At 42.3% G+C, this 21,798-nt stretch overlaps 1 protein-coding gene across 7 annotated transcripts in view; it reads left to right on the top strand.

Moving 5' to 3' along the window:
- Positions 1-21,798, top strand: part of LOC125464278 (ubiquitin thioesterase otulin-like) — a 68,996-nt gene that overhangs the window by 16,508 nt on the left and 30,690 nt on the right. For 5 of the 7 annotated variants that reach the window (XM_048556589.2, XM_059653829.1, XM_048556597.2 and 2 more), the window contains exons 3-6: positions 8,777-9,010; positions 11,382-11,606; positions 16,961-17,245; positions 20,354-20,433. In XM_048556589.2, coding sequence (XP_048412546.2) covers positions 8,777-9,010; positions 11,382-11,606; positions 16,961-17,245; positions 20,354-20,433 — 824 coding nt within the window. The remainder of the gene's footprint in view (positions 1-8,776; positions 9,011-11,381; positions 11,607-16,960; positions 17,246-20,353; positions 20,434-21,798) is intronic. The other 2 variants (XM_048556605.2, XM_048556620.2) reach the window with 2 other exon arrangements.

Below are 21,798 nucleotides of genomic sequence, written 5' to 3'. Positions count from 1 at the left end.
GATGTTTGGTTGAACAGGTCTTGACTGAAAAAGTCACTTTTTATCAAAGCTTTTCATCTTGTATTTATCAGGGCAATTTGCAAGAATACCAATTTAAAGGGAAATAAAATTTTTATATTGTATGAGAATACTGTGTCTTTCTATCTGCACAGTACAAGGCTCTGCCTTCTAATACATGTAGCTTCCAGTGCATGCAATTGTGCAACCCTGCAATGTTGGGATGTCTGTCAGTGCTCTAGCAATTTGTTCTGTTGCCTCCCTCTATATTGTGGAATAGATCCCACCAGGATCCAGAGCCTTATGTACCTTAATATTTTTTAAGACGCACAACACCTTATCCTTTTTGATATCAACTTTGCTTAGAAATCCAATATTCCCTTCCCAGAAATCATCCTCCACTGATTTCTTCTGTTTGGTCAACACCAGCACTCGGTATTCATTTAGGACTTCACTCACCTCTTCCGGCTTCACACATAGATTCTGTCCTTTGTCCTTGAGTAGGCCAAACCTTTCCCTGGCTTTTATATATCTATAAAAAGCCTTGGGATTCTCCTAAATCCTGTTTTCTAATGATTTTTCATCCACAAATATTGAAATTGTAGCCTATTTACCACATTTATATATAATTATCAAAAAGAACAAGAGTTCCCAGAAGCAGAATAGGAAAGGCCTCAAACAAAGAATTAGAAGGGCTAAAAAGAGTCATGAAAAATCATTAGAAAACAGGATTTTAGGAGAATCCCAAGGCTTTTTATAGATATATACAAGCAAGATGGTAGCCAGGGAAAGGGTTGGACTACTCAAGGACAAAGGATGGAATCTGTGTGAAGCCAGAAGAGGTGGGCAAGGTCCTAAATGAATACCGTCTGCTGGTATTCACCAAACAGGAGGAATCGTTGGAGGATGATTTCTGGGAACGGAATGTTGAATTTCTAAGCAAAGTTGATATCAAAAAGGATAAGGTGTTGTGCGTCTTAAAAAATATTAAGGTACATAAGGCTCTGGATACTGGTGGGATCTGTCCCATAATATAGAGGGAGGCAACAGAACAAATTGCTGGAGAACTGACAGACATCCCAACATCACAGGGTGGCACAATTGCATACTTCAAGGGCTTCATCAGTTCCCATCCTCCTGTACCTTACGTATGCTTCCTTTTTCTTTCTGACAAAGTTAATAACATCCCCGGTCATCCTACGTTCCCATAACTTGCCATACCTACCCTTCATTGTTGCAGGAAAGTGCCACTCCTGACCTCTTATCAACTGCTATTTGAAATACTTCCATATGTCCAATGTGGATTTACCCTCAAATCATCTCCTCCAATCAACATTTCCAATTCCTGCCTAATATTGTTATGGCTCACCTTCCCCGCATTTAACATCTTCACATGAGGACTGCTGTTATCCCTATCCACGAGTATCTTAAAACTCAGGGTATTATGATCACTGCTCCCAAAATGCTCCCCCACTGAAACTTCACACCTGACTGGGCTCATTTCCTAAAGCCAGGTCCAGTGTAACCCCTTCCCCGGTTGGATGTTCACATGCTATGTCAAGAATCCCTCCTGAATGGTCCTCAGAAATTCTGCCCCCTCCAAGCCCTTAGCACAACGTGAGTCCCAGTCAGTACAGGGGAAAGTTAAAATCACCCGCCATAACCACACTGCTGTTTTTAATCTTTCCAAAATCTGTCTATATATTCTCACCTCTATCTCCTGGCTATTGTGAGGCTTGTAGTATACCCATAGGTAAGGTGCCAGAGGACTAGAGAGTAGCCAATGTTGTCCCAATGTTTAGGAAGGGTAGCAGGGATAATCCAGGAAATTACAAGCCTCTGAGCCTCATGTTGATAGGGAAATTATTGGAAAAGATTCTTAGGGATAAGATCCATATGTATTTAGAAGCAAATGGACTTATTAGCAGTAGACAGCATGGTTTTGTGCGGAGGAGTTCATGTCTCACTAATTTGATTTTTTTTTGAAGTGGTGACAAAGATGATTTGAGGGAAACGTGGTTGATGTCGTCTATATGAACTTCAATAAAGCCTTTGACAAGGTCCCTCATGACAGAGTACAAAAGGTGAAGTCACATGCTAGCAGGGATGAGCTGGCAAGATGGATTCAGTACTGGCTTAGTCATAGGGGGCAGACTAGTGGTGTTCCACAAGAATCAGTGCCGGGACCTCTGCTGTTTATGGTTATAGTGTGATTTGGAGGAAAGTGTACTTTTTTTGTCTTTATTCATTCATGGGATGAGGGCATTACTGGCAAAGCAGCAGTTATTGCATATCCCTAATTCCCAGAGAGCAGTGAAGAGTCCTACCACATTGCTGTGGATCTGTAGTCACATGTAGGCCAGTCAAAGTAAGGATGGCAGTTTCCTTTCCTAAAACCCACTAATGAGATGGGTTTTTCTTGACAATTGATAATGGATTCATGGTCATGGTCATGGGGAGTTTGCACATTCTCTCCCCTGTGTCTACGTGGATTTCCTCCAGATGCTCCGGTTTCCTCCCCCAGTCCAAAGATGTGCAGGCTAGGTGGATCAGCCACGCTAAATTGCCCGCAGTGTTCAGGGGTCTGTGGGTTACAGGGGGATGGGTCTGGGTGGGATGCTTCAAGGGGCGGTGTGGACTTGTTTCGCCAATGGGCCTGTTTCCACACTGTAGGGAATCTAATCTAATCTAATCTAATTAACGTTAGATTGTTAATTCCAGATATTTGTTGTATTCAAATTCCACCATCTGCCAGGGTGGGGTTCGAACCTAGAGCCCTAGAACATTATCTGGGTCTCTGGATTAACAGTCCAGGCAATAATACCACGAGGCCATCACCTCCCCTATATCAGGCCTCCACCTGATCTAATTAGTAAGTTTGTGGACAATACAAAAATTGGTGGAGTTGTGAATACTGAGGAAGATTGTCAGATGTCCACACATCACTGATGGTGACAGCGCAGGTAGATGAAGTAGTAAAAAAGGCCTGTGATATGCTTGCCTTCATTGGAAGGGGTATTGAGTATAAGGATAGATGAGTCATGCTGTAGTTTATATAACTTTAGTTAGATCACACTTGGAATAATGCACACAGTTCTGGTTACCACACTACCAGAAGGATGTGGATGCTTTACCAAGATGTTACCTTGTATGGGGGATTTCAGTTCTCAAGAAAGATTGGATGGATTGGATTTGTTTTCATTGGAATGCAGGAGGTTGAGGGGCGACATGATAGAAGTTTATAATATTCTGGATGGCATACGATAGAGTGGAAAGTATGAGGCTTTTTCCCCAGGCTGGAGGGGTCAATTACTGAGGGATACAGCTTCAAGGTACAGTGGGGAGAAGTATAAAAGAGATGTGTGAGACAGGTTTTTCTCACAAATGGTGGTGAGTGCCTGGAATGTGCTGCCGGTGGAAGTGGTGGAATCGGAGACAGTAGCAGCATTCAAGAAGCACCTGGACGAAAACATGAATAGGAAGTGGAATATGGATCCTGTTAGCAAAGACAGTTTTGGTATGGAAGGGCAAAATGTGTCAGTGCAAGATTGGAGGGGCAAAGAGCCTCTCGGCTGACATTCTTAAATTGGTTGTCGCCCACATTCTGAGCAAAATCAGGGGTATTTACAGTGTTAACCAACTGCAGAGTCACATTTAATGTTGGACACTGTTTAGAATTTTTGTGAACATGAACTGATTTGGTGCAGTCAATATTTTGCGTGTTAGGAACAGTTGAAGTAACATGCTGTTTAGTGCAATCTGCTAATCTTAAAGGGGCACAGCCTACATACGTAGGATCACACTGGCACTGAGCTTCATAAATCACATTACTCATTTGCATGACTGGCAGAAAGTTATTTTGGTTTGATGGCAGTGTCCTGTTAATGGTGAACATCACTCATTTGTTACTGAATGTAATTGGTTTTGCCAGTTGCTTAAATTTTCAGATACTGCCTGAGGCAAAAGTATTCTTCAGGACTAGAAGTGTGGCCTTAGACTCTGTAGCACCATTTACGGTGAGAAAATCTCTGATAAGGATAGCCACTACCTCCACAGGATGGCTTTGATGTGTGCTATTTCAGCATCAAAGTGGTACAGTGAGCAAATAGCTTGAACGCTATTTATGAAGCTTCTGATAATGGCAATCTTATATTGTGTAGAACTGTAGGGATCTCAGTGCATATATTGTCCAGTGAAGGTTTGTGGTATATGGTAGTAACAGTATCCATGGTAGATTTCATAACTAACACACCAAATAAAAGGATTTCATTTAACAGCTCCATTTCAAAGGCAGATTTGAGTCCAGGATGTGAAAAGTTTCCAATCCTGATTGGAAAATGTAGGCCCTTATTTAAATGGAAGGAAATTGCAGTAACCCGAGATACAGAGGATGTGGGTGTCCTGGTTTATGAATCTCAAAAAAATTACTGTACAACATGCAAACAGATCCGCAAATCAATCAATATTTTGTGATTTATTGCATGAGGCAGTTTGGTGGCTCAGTGGCTAGCTCTGCTGCCCCACAGCACCATGGATCCCAGTTCAAATCCAACCTGTGGAGTTTGCACGTTCTCCCCCTTTCTACATAGATTTCCTCCGGGTGCTCTGGTTTCCTCCCACATTCCAAAGATGTGCAGGTTAAATGGATTGGTCGTGCTAAATTGCCCAAAGTGTCCAGGAATGGTTAGGTTAGGTGAATTAACCATGGGAAATTCAGGGTTACAGGGACAGGATAGGGGACTGAGTCTGCTTGGTATGCTCTTCAGAGCGTCAGTGTGGACCTTTTTGGGCTGAATGGCCAGTTCCCACACTCTAGAGATAGTATGGATTCTATGGATTGGAATGTAAAAATAGGGAGGTTTCATTGTGGGTGTTTTGAGCATTGGAGTACTCCATACATTTTTGTCTCCTTATTTAAGACAAGATCCATATGCATTAGAAGCAGTTCAAAGAAATTAACTTAGTTGATAACTCCCTCCCCATCCCAAATGTCTTGTGAGGAAAGGTTGTACAGGGTGGGGCTGCATCCTTTGAAGACATGTTGTGACCTTATGGAAACACATAGGATCCTGAGGGTTTTGGCAGGATGAATGCTGAAAGGATCTTTCTCTCCTGTGGGAGAGACTAGAACTTGAGAACCATTTAAAATTAAAGGGTGTCCCATTTAGGCAGTGATTTTTTTTAACTCTATCCATATGCTGATATATACTACCTTTGATACATTAGTTCATCAATATGACAATACTTAAATGCTCCACATGGATTCAGAATGCTACTTCTAATAATTATGAATAGTGAAGAGCATGAAGCTGTGGAAATCTACAAAATCTCATCTGCATCCAGTTTCTAATGTGCTTTCAAGTGTCAGTCCGCAGTCTTTCAGAAACTTACTGTGTTAAAAATAAATGCCAAACCTGTAATCCAACTTTGATATTTGGGTGGCATTGTTGAGAGGGAAAAAGATCATGTAAACTCCGTGTGGTTGGCTGGGTGTGCAAGAACAAAGTGGTGAAAGCTGGATGGATTTGAATTCCTTTGAATCTAAATGTGCAAGGGGTGTGCAATTAAAGCATTTACTATTTTGGTTGGGTTTCTTACATTACTCTGTTTATTGAATCATTAGCACCTGTCTGAGGCATTCTACTGCATTTGTTGAAGGAATGACGTCGGTGTTAACAGCTCTACAAGAGTGATAATGGGAAGTGCAGATGCTGGAGAATCCAAGATAATAAAATGTGAGGCTGGATGAACACAGGATGAACACTGAATAGACCTAGGCCCGAAAAAACGTCAGCTTTTGTGCTCCTGAGATGCTGCTGGGCCTGCTGTGTTCATCCAGCCTCACATTTTATTAGCTTAGCTCTACAAAGAGTACCTTTTTTAAAAAAGTTTCTCCCCACAGTCTTCAGTTGCAATTGAAGCAGATTTTGAAAGTGAAAGATATGGTACCAATATACAACAATTAAAAAACAGTCATCAAGAACAAACTTGTACAGGGGAGAGAACTATTGTAGCTTCAAAGCTAATTACACCATCTGTATGCAATAGAACTGAAGATTGTTGTTCTAATGATGAAACATTGCAAGACGTAAAGTAAGTTGTATTTTTTTCCAAATGAGACCCATAAGAATGTCTAAATTACTAGTGTAAGTGTGAGGGTTGTTTAGGGGGTTAGGGGTGAGGGTAAGAATCAAACTGAACTAACAGAAGATTGGTGAATAAAAACAAATCTGTTTTGAAGTATTTGAAGATGATGCTTCATGTGTTAATCCAGAATGCAGCATTTCATTAATTATTGAAAGATTGTGGGCAGGTGAGAGTATAATAAAAGCATTGCACTTTCAGTTTACTGGCAATCAGAAAATCTAAAGCATTATTTTTCTACCTGACCTAAGATTTTAATTCATGGAGATTAGATCAGATTCCCTTCAGTGTGGAAACAGCCCCATCGGCCCAACAAGTCCACACCGCCCCTCGGAGCATCCTGCCCAGATCCATCCCCCTATAACCCACATACCCCTGAACACCACGGGCAATTTAGCATGGCAAATCCACCTAGTCTGCACATCTTTGGACTGTGGGAGGAAACCAGAGCACCTGGAGGAAACCCACGCAGAAATGGGGGGAACGTGCAAACTCCACACAGACAGTCGCCTGAGGCTGGAATCGAACCCGCGTTCCCTGGTGCTGTGAGGCTACAGTGCTAACCACTGAGCCACCGTGCCACCCAAGGAAATGCTTGACTTGTTTAAAAATCAACACCCTAATCGAACGTAACCTATTGTACATACCTAAAGGCATTCTAGTATAATAGGTGATAATGGGAACTGCAGATGCTGGAGAATCTAAGATAACAAAGTGTGGAGCTGGATGAACACAGCAGGCCAAGCAGCATCTCAGGAGCACAAAAGTTGATGTTTTGAGCCTAGACCCTTCATCAGAGAGGGGGATGGGGAGAGGGAACTGGAATAAATAGGGAGAGAGGGGGAGGTGGACTGAAGATGGAGAGAAAAGAAGATAGGTAGAGAGGATAGGTGAGGAGGTAGGGAGGGGATAGGTCAGTCCAGGGAAGACGGACAGGTCAAGGATGCAGGATGAGGTGGTAGGTAGGAAATGGAGGTGCGACTTGAGGTGGGAGGATGGGATGGGTGAGAGGAAGAACAGGTTAGGGAAGCAGAGACAGGCTGGGCTGGTTTTGGGATGCAGTGGGGGGAGGAGACGAACTGGGCTGGTTTTGGGATGCAGTGGGGGAAGGGAAGATTTTGAAGATTGTGAAGTCCACATTAATACTATTGGGCTGCAGGGTTCCCAAGCAGAATATGAGTTGCTGTTCCTGCAACCTTTGGGTGGCATCATTGTGGCACTGCAGGAGGCCCATGATGGACATGTCGTCTGAGGAATGGGAGGGGGAGTTGAAATGTTTCGCGACTGGGAGGTGCAGTTGTTTGTTGCAAACCGAGCGGAGGTGTTCTGCAAAGTGGTCACCAAGACTACACTTGGTTTCCCCAATGTAGAGGAAGCCACACCGGGTACAATGGATACAATATCCCACATTGGCAGATGTGCAGGTGAACATCTGCTTGATATGGAAGGTCATCTTGGGGCCTGGGATCAATGGTATCTTGGGGCCAATGGTATCAATGTGGACTTCACAAGCTTCAAAATCTCCCCTTCCCCCACTGCATCCCAAAACCAGCCCAGTTCTTCCCCTCCCCCCACTGCATCCCAAAACCAGCCCAGCCTGTCTCTGCTTCCCTAACCTGTTCTTCCTCTCACCCATCCCTTCCTCCCACCTCAAGCCGCACCTCCATTTCCTACCTACCACCTCATCCCGCCTCCTTGACCTGTCCGTCTTCCCTGGACTGACCAATCCCCTCCCTACCTCCTCACCTATTCTCTCCTCTCTACCTATCATCTTTTCTCTCCATCTTCGGTCCATCTCCCCCTCTCTCCCTATTTATTCCAGTTCCCTCTCCCCATCTCCCTCTCTGATGAAGGGTCTAGGCCCGAAATGTCAGCTTTTGTGCTCCTGAGATGCTGCTTGGTCTGCTGTGTTCATCCAGCTTCACACTTTGTTATCTAGTATAATAGGTTTTTTTTATTGACCATACTTGGAAGGTAAATTTAACCAGTAAATTAAGTAGAAGTATGACCACATCTGCTGTGAGGAAGTTAGTTTAATCGGTCAGCTTTTTTAAAGAGATCTGGTTTCTCTTCAACTATCTGCTTTCTGTTGCAAAATTATCAGCTATAATTCATGGAGTAGTTTAGCTAAGCTCTGGACAGTCATGGTTGCTCAGATTACATGAAAGCTTTTTTCATCACTCCTTCTACGTTGGAAGCTTGTGAAGGTGAGAGAGTAAGAAGTGAATTGTTCCTATTGCAAGTGTCCTTTTACTAAAAACTTTATTTTATTTTTAGCTGCTCCAGCTGCAAGAATGTTAGTCCTTGATAGGGTTTAGGATTTGAGCTTTTCATCATGGATGTTAAATGCATGTGTTGTGTGTTCATATTTACACAGTACATTGATTTTGATATTTTAAGATCAAGTTCCATCTTCACTGTCTTTCAGAAAGGTCTTTATAGTCATATGGATTATTGCCACATTATTGCTAAATATTTTAAATTGTAGCCAGTTTGGGCTATAGTTTGGCCAACAATGGCAACACATCTGAAAAAAATTGGTTCAACATCTCAGGAAATCTGTTACATGAGAACAACTGCTCTATATTGATATCTGACTCTTCAGGACTATCGTCTAAGTGTTTTTGTTTTAAAGTTTCCCCCTAAGAGCTTCAACTCAGACTGGACCTGATTTGAAAGTTGTGCAGGATGAAAAGGATGACTCTCTACACACTGCACAGCGGATAGAAAGTGAAAGTAATCTTCAGAAACCTGCTGGCAAAGTTCAGGATACCAATGCTACACAGGAAGTCAAACTAGCATATACTGTGAACGGTATCACAAGTGCAGAAGATCACCAAATTGATTCTAATTCTTGGAAAAGAATAAGGTATATTTTATGTAAATGAACTCAATTTGCTTCATACACCTAATCTGCAATTCTAACCTAACTTCCACAAAATATATCAAGCGATTATTGCCACTTGAGTTTTTTTTAAATTTTGCTTTAATAAATTAGTAGTCCTCTGAAGAATAACTATAAAACTTTGTTCCTCTATGGTAATTGGACAGATTTCAAGTTAGCTTTTTAATCATTTTTTTATGCCCATAGAATTGATCATTTTTTTCTTTTATTTCACGGGAAGTGGGCTTCGTGGGTTAAACTAATTTTCCTTGAGGAGGTGGTGTTGAGCCACCGTCTCAAACTGCTGAAGTCCATCTAATGTAGGCACACTGTCAGTGCTAAATTCCAAATTGTTGGGCACCCTGCAGGCTGATTATAATTTGATAATGAAATCAATAAAGCACATGGGTGTGGACTTTCCAGTATGAATCATAGAATCCCTACAATGTGGAAACAGGCCCTTTGGCCCAGCAAGCCCGCACCAACCTTAGAGTATCCCCCTGTAACTCACTTAATCTACACATCCCTGAACAATATATGCAATTTAGCATGGTCAATCCACCTAACCTGCACATCTTTGAACTGTGGGAGGAAACCAGAGCACCCAGAGGAAACCCCACAGACATGGGGAGAATGTGCAAGCTCCATACAGACAGTTGCCCGAGGGTAGAATTGAACCTGAGTCCCTGGTGCTGTGAGGCAGCAGTGCTAACTACTGAACCACCGCGCCACTCCAAAGTCAGTGAACGTAATCAGTATGGAAACCAGGGCTGCCAGCATGCTACTTACCCAATAAATTATCTGAATTATTTAGAACTGTTCTTAGCAGATGTGAAGGAAGCTTCAGGAACCCAGGCCTTTAAATCAGAAGCGTGCAAGGACTCCTGTGTTTCTGACTCCTTCAGTCCTGGTTTCCTAAACCCGTAATCCCATAGTAGTTCCTGCAGTGTTTACTGCTGCATGTCTCCAGCATCATTGACACTGCCACATCCACTCACCAACATCTCCTCTCCATTGCTCCATGAAACCAGCATTCCTGGCTCTGTTCTCACCTACTCTTGCCACTGCTCCTGATATTGCTCATGACCCCATCCTGTCACTGTGTGCCCCCCTCCCCCCATCCTACTCCACTCACAGAAGACAAGTGTTAGCAGGGGTGCGATGTTAAGGTGGTAGATTTTAAGATGTATGACTTTCTTCAGTTACCTCAAAGCAGTTCTGACATTTGTGCATTTACCTATTAATTCCGTCGCCTCTCCCACCCCTTTGAGTGTACTGAATGCACTTTTCTCTGTGCTGCAGCTCCATGAGGAAGCACAGTCTCTCCAGTGTACACGAGTAAAAATTGAATTTTAGCTTAGTTTAATAAATTGGTGGAAAATCCGATAATCAAGAAAAACTGTAGGCTCAATACTTCTAATAAAATATTAACTTTTTGAGGGTTACCTGATAGGTTTATCTTGTGGAAGTGAACTAGGTTTATTTTTGAGGCTTTGAAGAATATTTAATTCTCAGACAAGATTTCATAAAATTTGGTCAGTTGTTTTAATAACTTACTAAGCCGTCATTGACATTTATTTGTGTTTTTAAAGCTGCCTTTCTGTGCTACTTTCTTTCTTCTGAGTGCCAAACAGAATAACCATAATTGGTTTGTCATATTGGTTTTCAGATAAGGATTGATTCTGTTTCTTTTATTTTAAAATTATGAACTCTGCTACTTGCAATCTGCAATGCCTAAACATCAATGTTGAGTTACCTTGATTTCATTGCACTTACGTTCTCTGACTCCTTACAAAATGTATCAACCTATACAATTGGGTGGACTTATGATCTCAGTAACTTTAACTATGGAGTGTTGGCATTTTGTATTTTATGTATCCATCATATTTTGTGTAATTAAAAAGACAGTAAGTGAAACTACCATACTTTTTGACTGACCTATGGATTAGATTAGATTCCCTACAGTGTGGAAACTGGCCCTTTGGCCCAGCAAGTCCACACTGTCCCTTGAAGCATCCCACCCAGACCCATCCCCCTATAATCCATGAACCCTTGAACACTATGGGCAATTTAGCATGGCCAATCCACCTAGCCTGCACATCTTTGGACTGTGGGAGGAAACCGGACCACCTGGAGGAAACCCATGCAGACATGGGGAGAATGTGCAAACTCTGCACAGACACTTACCCGAGGCTGGGATCAAACCTGGGCGTCTGGCGCTGTGAAGCTGCAGTGCTAACCACTGAGCCACTGTGCCGCCCTTGTAACAAAGCGATATAAAGATTTCATTAAGATCTTGTGATTGTCCTATCAGTGAATCAATTTACATTAAGTGCTACTAAAAACTTGTGTGCAGCACTTCTGAGAACCCTGAAAAGGAGGAGAAATATGTTCACATTGAAGCAATGCAAAAAACTATGAAAAACAATGAAAGAAAGGAGGTGGTTGATACTGTGTCACAAAAATGTCAGAGCAACTTGTTAACACAATCTGCAGTTGGAACATACTCCTCTATTATGGACAATTCAGCAAGCGCTGCAAAAAGAGCAAGAATTTTTCAAGGCAGTAACTGCAATGCTAGGTGAGTTCTCTTTGTTTTTTGCACTTAACTTTGTTAAAAAGTTGTTTGAATGCAGGATAAATTTAAATTATAAGAAGTTTTCTGAGTTGACTTAAAATTAGAACTGCAATTCTTTTTTGAAAGCGCTCAAGGTCTTGGGTGATTCATTGGTGTTATAGTTAATTGAAAAGATGACCGAGCACGATGGAGAGCACATATTTTGGTTTGACAGATAAGCTGACAATCCTTAAATAGGACAGTCAGGAAATAGTTTGGCTAGGTAAAAGAGGACATAGGTTGGGAGGCAAATAAATTGGCAATCTCTACACTTCTAACTAATGGAGAATTGTCTATTTGAATACATAACCGTCTTGAAGGTAGGAGTCAGGACGCTCGTAGGGGTTTGCTTTTCAGGCAGGAGGTCTGTGACTAGCGATCTGCCACAAGGACTGATATTGGATTCAGTGTTTTTTGTCATAAATGATTTGGATGTGAATGTCAGAGGTATGGTTAGTAAGTTTGCAGATGACACCAAAATTAGTGGTGTATTGGGCAGTGAAGAAGGTTGCCATAGAGTACAACGGGACCTTGATCTGATGGGCTGAGGAGTGGCAAATGTGAGGTGCTGCAATTTGGGGAGGACTTATACACTTAATGGTGGGGTCCCTGGGAGTGTTGCTGAACAAAGAATCCTTGGAGTGCTGGGTCATAGTTCCTTGAAAGTGGAATTACAAGTTGACAGGGTAGTGAAGAAAGCATTTGGTACGGATACCTTTATTGGTCAGTGAATTGAGTATAGGAGTAAAGTCATGTTTTAGTCGTAGAGGACATTGTTTAGGCCATGTAGACAACACTTTTGGAATAATGTGTTCAATTCTGGTCTCCCTACTATAGGAAGGATGTTGTGAAACTTGAAAGGGTTCAGAAAAGATTTACAAGGATGTTGCCAGTGCTGGATGGTTTGAGCTATAGGAGGAGGCTGATTAGGTTGGAGCTATTCTCCTTGGAAGGTTGGAGGCTGAAGGGCTAACCTTTATAGAAGTTTGTAAAATCATGAGGGGCAGTTATGTGGTGAATAGTTAAGGTCCTTTTTTCACGGTAGGTGAGTCCAGAACTAGGGGGCATAGGTTTAAGGTGAGAGGGGGAAAGATTTAAAAGGGACTGAAGGGGAAACCTATTCACGCAAAGGGTGGTGTTTGTATGGAATATACTGCCAGAGGAAGTGGTGGAGGTTGGTACAATTAGAATATTTAAAAGGATCTGGATGGGTATATGAACAGAAAGGATTTAGAGGGATGAAAGGGTTTAATGGGATTTGATTAATTTAGGATATCTAGTCTGCATGGACCAAAGGTTCTGTTTCTGTGCTGTGCATCTCTATGACTCTAATAAAGGTATTTTACAGCTTAGTGTGCCTAGGCTCTTAAATACATCCAGGTTCTCCCTGTTCATAATGCAAAGGCATTATGTAAACTTAATGACAAATATTGACGTAATGTGATTAATTGCTATTTGGGTTTTGTAAGAAGGGGCTCCAGAAGTTTTAACCTGGACTTGTACATTAACAGAGTAGAAATCAAACCAGAGTAATGTTTATGACTATGTTTAGAAGACGTTTATATACACAGATAATTTAATATAAATAATTTCTTGTCAAAGTATTCATTTAACTTTGTTGAACTTTTCTGGCCGGAATTTGCTGTCATATGAGAATAGGCCTTAAATATTGACATCTTCTGAATTGCTGGTTTTGTTCTTGATTGGAATGTTCAAACTAAAACATGCAGACTGGAAGTTCTGTGTGGATTTGAGCTTCTAGACCTAATGTTAAGACATTACTGATCTTCAGGATTTGCTGTGGCACAAACCTGTAGTGGAAATAAACATTTCTAACTGTGTGATGACATTTCAGAGATACCTTTTCTTGTAAACTTGGCAACATATTTCTACAGGGAATCTGCATTTAAGGTGATCCTGTGTAGAATTGCTAAGATGCTGCTTGGCCTGCTGTGTTCATCCAGCTCCACACTTGGATATCTCGGATTCTCCAGGGTCTGCAGTTCCCATTATCCCTGTTTAGAATTCTTTTGCTTTAACATTGATATATTATTAGGATCAGAAATCTCATTGAGCATCTCAAAATTCATCGTATCAGTTACTGAACATTACCTAACCTGATTGGCACTATTTTGATGTGACTTGCAGCTCCTCCCAGTGCTGCATCGCTACCTGAGATCTGCAACAGGTACACACCATGCCCCAGACTACCAACTGGAGTTGCCAGATGTTTCCACCATCATAGCAGTCACTGCCCCTCCCAAGTCCAGCAACTTAAGAACTTGACAGTCCCTCTTCCTCCCAGCCCAAGAGTATCAGTGATGTCAGAGCCTCAGCAGTAGTCCACTTATCCCCTGGCTGGCAACGCATCAGGAACTATGGCACTCAGCAGATCTCTCTGCTCTTCTCCCTTGGCCCGTACGGTCATTGATAACTTACACCTCACAGGCATGCTCTCATTGGGCCTGTGGGATGCCCACCAGGAAAAACTCAACACTTTTGTTTCTGTACAGGCATTTTTACATTTACTTAATGTGAATTCATACATTGGTAAATGAAAGAAGACATTTGAAGTGCTGTATTTCAATTTAGAAGGTATTGGTTTAATGTTCTAATTGTTCTCAGTTCAGTAATGTCGTGTAGAACCAAACTCCAGTTTTGATGTTGATTCTTGTGGGAACCAATGATTCACTTAGAGATATAGTAGGAACTGCTGATGCTGGAGAATCTGCGATAACAAGATGTAGAGCTGGATGAACACAGCAGGCCAAACAGCATCAAAGGAGCAGGAAGGTTGACATTTCGGGTCTGGACCCTTCTTCAGAAAGTCATTTTCGGCAGCATTTTCTGAAGAAGGGTGCAGACCCGAAACTTCAACCTTCCTGCTCCTCTGATGCTGCTTGGCTTGCTGTGTTCATCCAGCTCTACACCTTGTTATCAATGATTCACTTTATCTTTTCAGTTAAAATTGTGATTTTCAAGAACGCAATGCTGACTTTAAATTTTTTTTTCAGCAATATCTGGTCAACATTTTGGAGAAGGTTAAGATGACATTCAAAAAGATGGTTCACAATTAATTGTTTGCCTTATGCCTCTTAATCTTGTGCCTTTGATTAAAGCTTTGTTGGTAAAACTTGTTAGTTTTAGTTCCTATTCAATTGGTATCTTTCTACTTGTTCAATTGTAATTCTGCATCCACGAAATGACACTAACAAAGTGCTACCAAGAATTGCAAAGAGGAATCGTGAAAGACTATTGTCTGTCTCCCAACTAGTTCACCCTAGAGGTTGTAATTGACAAATATGAATATAAAGCAAGAGTCATGGGTTGCAACATTTGAAATAAAGTCACTGTATGACTTAAGCGGTGGATGTTTGATTCACTGAATAGGACTTGATGCATCGGTTTATTATTTCCTATTTCCTATTTTCTTTTCCCTCTGCCACCTAGATATTCTCTGGCCTCCTTCTAGTGGCCATAGAGTTTAACACCTCCTGGCTACTGATGCTGCTTGAGAAGAAAAGTAATAATAATAGAACATTTGGACAGAAAATGGTGTACTAAATTTTAAAACTTTTTGTTTTCTTCAATTGTTAGGAGGTGAGGTGTCTGCAAAATACTTGTTGCACGATGCTCATGCAACTGTCCAACCAAGATAGTGAATGTAACAATGATGGGCACAAGCCTGAGCCACCATTTTAAGCCAGATGGTCATAAACTTAGAGATGATGGGAACTGCAGATGCTAGACAATCCAAGGTAACAAAGTGTGAAGCTGGATGAACACAGCAGGATCTTAAGAGCACAAAAGCTGATGTTTCAGGCCTAGACCCTTCATCAGAGAGGGGGATAGGGAAAGGGTTCTGAAATAAATAGGGAGAGACGGGGAGGCGGACCGAAGATGGATAGAGGAGAAGATAGGTGGAGAGGAGAGTATAGGTGGGCAGGTAGGGAGGGGATAGGTCAGTCCAGGGAGGATGGACAGGTCAAGGGGGTAGGATGAGGTCAGTAGGTAGGAAATGGAGGTATGGCTTGAGGTGGGAGGAGGGGACAGTTGAGAGGAAGAACAGGTTAGGGAGGCAGGGAGGAGCTGGGCCGGTTTTGGGATGCAGTGGGGGGAGGGGAGATTTTAAGCTTGTGAAGTCCACATTGATACCATTGGGCTGAAGGGTTCCCAAGCAGAATATGAGTTGCTGTTCCTACAACCTTCGGGTGACGTCATTGTGGCACTGCAGGAGGCCCAGGATGGACATGTCATCTAAGAAATGGGAGGGGGGGCAGTTAAAATGGTTCACGAATGGGAGGTGCAGTTGTTTATTGCAAACCGAGCGGAGGTGTTCTGCAAAGCGGTCCCCAAGCCTCCGTTTGGTTTCCCCAGTGTAGAGGAAGCCACAACGGGTACAGTGGATGCAGTATACTACATTGGCAGATGTGCAGGTGAACATCTGCTTGATATGGAAAGTCTTGGGGCCTGGGATGGGGGTGAGGGAGGAGGTGTGGCGACAAGTGTAGCATTTCCTGCGGTTGCAGGGCAAGGTGCCGGGTGTGGTGGGGTTGGAGGGGAGTGTGGAGCGGACAACGGAGTCCCAGAGAGAGTGGTCTCTCTGGAGGGCAGACAAGGGTGGGAATGGAAAAATGTCTTGGGTGGTGGGGTCGGATTGTAGATGGCGGAAGTGTCGGAGGATGATGCGTTGTATCCAGAGGTTGGTGCAGTGGAATGTGAGGACTGGGGGATTCTCTTTGGTCAGGTATTGCGGGGTCGGGGTGTGAGCGAAGTGTTGCGGGAAATGTGGGAGACACGGTTGAGAGCGTTCTCGACCACTCTGGAGGGATGAAGTTGCGGTCCAAGAAGAATGCGGACATCTGGGATGTGCGGGAGTGGAAAGCCTCAACCCTCTACATCCCAAAACCAGCCCAGCTCGTTCCCGCCTCCCTAACCTGTTCTACCTCTCACCTATCCCCTCCTCCCACCTCAAGCCGCACCTCCATTTCCTACCTAGTAACTTCATCCCGCCTTCTTGACCTGTCCATCCTCCCCGGACTGACCTATCCCCTCCCTACCTGCCCACCTATACTCTCTCCTCTCCACCTATCTTCCCCTCTATCCATCTTCGGTCCGCCTCCCCCTCTCTCCCTATTTATTTCAGAACCCTGTCCCCATCCCCCTCTCTGATGAGGGGTCTAGGCCCAAAACATCAGCTTTTGTGCTCCTAAGATGCTGCTTGGCCTGCTGTGTTCAATCCAGCTTCACACTTTGTTATCTTGGTTATAAACGTAGTTGTTTACTTTGTATTTTCTAAGTTTTCTTTATTTTGGCAGTAGCCTCAAAGAGGAGGATGGAGAAGCAGAAATGGTCTTGGATGAGGATGAAGAGAGAGCCAAGACATTTCAAAATAAACAATCTGATTGTAGAATGGAGGAAATGAACAATTGCCAGCCAAATGATGAGCTCATTTGTGCAAGTGCACAAGTTATTGAATTGGTGTCAGACACTCCAGAACTGAAAGAAGATCTCTCCAAAGATGAAGGAAGCTTTTGGGAAGCAGGCATCGCTGAAGAAACTGCTGAAAATATGAAGGCCTGCAATCAAGAATGCTTTGATGGGTATGTTGTATAATATGCTGTGCAACTCCATGTGCTGGCATGGAAATCTGGAAATTTTCCAAACTGAATCCAAATGGTTGAAGTTTTTCAAATCATAAGTGCAAAGTTCAATATGTTTCATTAAGTCCATGGGAAGAAAGTGGCGTAGAGGTAAAACGCTTGAGTAATAAACCAGAGCCCTAGCCTAATGATCTGTGCACATGGGTTTAAATTCCACCGTGGCAGGTGGTGAAATTCAAGGTCAGTATAAGCAAAAATTGGAAGAATTAATAATCAGAATAATAAATGCCAAATGACAGCCATGCACTGATTGTTGATTTGAAATACCCATTTGCTTCACTAATGTTCTTTTATGGAAGGAAATCTGTCATCTTTACCTGGTCTAGCATCTGACTCTAGACCCATAGTAATGTCGTTCACTTTTAACTACCCTCTGAAATAGCTTAGCAAGCCTCGTAATTGAAGGCCAATTTAGGGATGGCGTAAAAGCCTTGCCAATGATACCCATATCCCAAGAACAATTTAGAATATAGTTTATGGCTCTTCTTCCTACCTGACGCTTTCCTATATCACATTGCATCTGCATTTCTTTGCCTTCTCCTACTCCCCTGGCCTGTCCAAGTCTGTTGGTTCTCCTTTGTCTGAATTACTCATTACCTGCTTGAAGAATTCTAACAAATTCGTAAGGTGTGACCTATCCTTGACGAAGCCATGTTGACTTAGCTCGATTTTACCAATAACTTCTAAGTACTCATCTTTCATAATAGATGCTAACGTGACTGAGGTCAGGGTAACTGGCCTATAGTTTCCTGTCTGCTGCCTCCCTCCCTTCTTAAACAGGGACATTACATTAGCCATAATCCAGTTGTCTGGCATTCCTCCAGTGATTCCCGAAAAATCACATCAGAGCCTCTACAATCTCCTCCACTCTCTTTCAGATCTCTGGGTTGTAGCCCATCAGGTCCAAGTGATTTATCCACCTTCAGACCTGTCAGCTGCTCCTGTATCTTCATCATGATGGCCACTATACTCCCCTCTGCCTCCTGACTGTCTTAAAATTCTGCATGCTGTTAGTGTCTTCCACTGTGAAAACTGATGCAAAGTACCTACAGGTATTTCTGCTATGACGTATGTTTTGTTAACACGAATTGGCTGTAACACGATTGATGAACAGTGGATGCTGTTTGGATAACACAAACTTTCTGCTGCACAGGTATAGCGATTTCCCTATAACATGATTTTCAGTGTTAATTTTCTATAGCATGAGGTCACACAAGAATGCAAAGTAACTGTCACGTTTATAGGAGAACTACCTGTATTCAGTTCCTCCACCAATTCTTTGTTCCCCACACTACTTCTCTAGCGACATTTTTCAGCAGTCCAATGTCTGCTTTTCACTCTCCTACCTTTTTAAATGTCGAGAAATTTCTTGCAATCTTCTTTTACATTACTAGCTAGCTTAGCCTTGTATTTCATCTTCTTTCCCCCAAATTGCTTTTCAGTTATTCTCTGCTACCTTTTAAAGACTTCTTAATCCTCTGGGTCTCCCCTTATCTTCACCATGTTGCATGCTTTTTCTTTTGTTTTTATGCTGTCCCCTGATATCCCTTGACAGCTGTGGTTGTCTCGTCCTCTTCTAGGTATGTTCCTTCTTTGGAATGAATTTCTGCTGTGCCTTCCAAGTTATCCCCAGAAACCTCTGCTGTCTTGGTCCACTGTCTTCTCTGTTAGACTTGTCTTTCAGTCAACTCTGGCCAGCTCTTCCTTTGTGTTTATAGTTGCCTTTTACTCAATTGTAATACTGTTAGATCTGATTCCAGCTTTTCCCTCTCGACCTGCAGAGCAAATTCTATCAGACCATCACCCTGGACGCAGCTGTTTGCTGTTACTACCCTAGTGACTCTCATTGGCTGTTCTCATTATCTTGATGCCCCTACAGTCACAGGCTGTTTTCTGTTCTGGGTTTGTTGTTGAAAGGCTCATTGGTGAGCCCATCCGCAGCCAAACACGTCCAGGGAACTGGACAGTATTCTATTATATTCTTGACTGTGACTTACATGGGATGAAAAGGGTTTCAATAGTTAGAGGGTATAGCAGAATTCCAAGCTTCTCACCTTCTCTTGTTGCAGGATTATTTTATTGAATTCAAACTTCTTCATCTGCCATGGTGAGTTGGGAAGCCTTGTCCCTAGAATATTAGCCTTGGCTTTGGATTATTAGTTAATGACATTAGTGTTACACCATGTCTGTTAAGATCTTTCTAGATGCCTTGCGTATAGGTTCACATTTCTTGTTAATTTCATTGAGAGTATATTGTGTAAATATGTTCAGTGATTGATCACCACAGTAACCAAACTGCAAAATAAGGCAATTCATCATCCCCTCCTTAAGGGAAATTAAAGATAAACAATAAATGTTGCCTTTTTCAACAAGGCTCACATCCACCAAATTTAAAAAATAATATCTTACTATACTTACAGAAGTGACTGATGGCATTTCAATTAATCAGGTACATGGAATTGGTTTAACCATTTGTATTACTAGTGAATATCCCATGGGCAGTCCTTCCATCAGTGAAGAGAAATGAGATTTGAGGTACTGACTTTAAACACAGTTCAACCAAAGCGTCCTGGGATATTTTAATTGTAATGATAGCTGATGAACACAACCTGCAGATAAGTGTTAATGCTGCTACATTTATTTGCATAGTAACCTTATAAAGGCTACATTACTTTTTGCATTTAAAATGTAGCATTTCCCATACAATTATCAGCTCGAGAAAATCCAGTGCTGATTTGCTTATTCATGTTGTACACTACATACAACATTAGAAGTGGGAGAGAGGAAACCACAATTAAGCTTGGCAATTACTTTTAATTCATCATCTAATGCAATTTCTGTGGCAGCACCCATACCAAAGTACAAATGTGTTTCTTTTTCCTTTTACGTTGGTATTTCTTGCCAGATTTTCTGATGAGTGCAAGATAAGAAACATGGACGAAATCATTTTTTATAAAAGTGATGCTGACACTAAAAGATGCATAAACAGAGTAATTAACCTATGATGAAAATAAATTGTGTAGCAGAAATTATTTTGTTTTCTTGAAGAGAGGAAGACCTTTACCGTGACGAAGCTGAGATAGAAAAAGAAAAAAATCAGAGATTGACCTCTGAAAGTCAACCGGCAGGTAATCTTGTTTCTCTCTTTCACAAATAGACTTTGTTGCTAGTGACATCTTCATCTTCCCAACAATTAAATCAGCAGGGTTGCAGAGTCGTCACTTGGGGCTATGATTTATGCTGCTTAATGAAATAAAACTGCTGTTGAAAAGGCAAGAATGTTGCAGTTACATAGATTAGATGGTCAAATGATCAGCTACTAGAGCTAGATGAAGTTTGGTGCTTTACAGTTTTTAACGAAATATAATCATCCACTATTCAGTATACTAATTTGGTACTGAAGATTTTCCTGACAGATATGTAACAGTTCAAATCATAAAATCACACAGTAATGAAGAAGCCTTTCAGTTGATCCAGTTTGTACCAGAAAACTACACTAAATCTGCTCCAGTCCTGCTTTTCAATCACTCAGCCCAAAACTTTGAATGTTATAACATTTCAAGTGCTCATCTAAGTACTTCTTTTTAAAAGGTTGTGAGGCTGCCTACCTCAACTACCTGCAAGTACTTGCTTTTCAAGTTTTTCTCCAGTTCCAAGTTGAAACTTCCTCTGCACCAGCCTTTCAGGCAGTACATCCAAGTTCTTAATAACTTGCTGTGTAAAAATGTTTCTCATGTCTCTGGTTCCTCACCAATTCTCTTCAATCTGTGACCTCTGGTTTAAAATAAACACCATTAGATATCTGTAGTACCTTACACAGCTTTAGGACATCCTACATCACAGACAATGGAAATATTTTTTCGAAATATAGTCATTCAGCATACATGGAGACTAATTTGTACAAAATAAGGTTCCACATGTAACTGCAGTTGAGATTGGAAGTACACATAAATGGAAGGAAACACCCTATCGTCCTGGAGCGAGTCTAACCTCTCCTCCACTGACCCCCTTCTCCCACCTCTAACACAACCCCAAGGCCTCCTACCCTCCCTTGACCTTTTCATCTCCAAGTGCCGGCACGACATCAATCGCCTCAACCTCTCCACCTCTTTCACTCACTCCATCCTCTTTTCCCCACCCAACGTGCAGCCCTCCGTTCCCCACGCTCCAACCCTAACCGCACTGTAAAACCTGCGGATAGTTGAGGTACGATGCACTCACCCCTACATCGCTGAGGCCAGGTGCCAACTCTCTGACACCTCCTCCTACCACCTCCCTGATCATGGTCCCATCCCTGACCACCAAAACATCATCTCCCAGACCATCCGTAACCTCATAACCTCATCACCTCAGTTGACCTCCCACCCACAGCCTCCAACCTCATTGTTCCCCAACCCCACACCACCTGTGTCTGTCTCCTTCCCAAAATCCATAAAACCGACTGCCCTGATCGACCTATTGTCTCTGTCTCTGCCTGCTCCTGCCCCACTGAA

The sequence above is a fragment of the Stegostoma tigrinum genome, chromosome 2 (assembly GCF_030684315.1).
Source record: "Stegostoma tigrinum isolate sSteTig4 chromosome 2, sSteTig4.hap1, whole genome shotgun sequence".
Lineage (NCBI taxonomy): Eukaryota > Metazoa > Chordata > Chondrichthyes > Orectolobiformes > Stegostomatidae > Stegostoma > Stegostoma tigrinum.
Note: the sequence above shows the minus strand (reverse complement) of the source record. Positions and strands in the feature narration are given on the sequence as shown.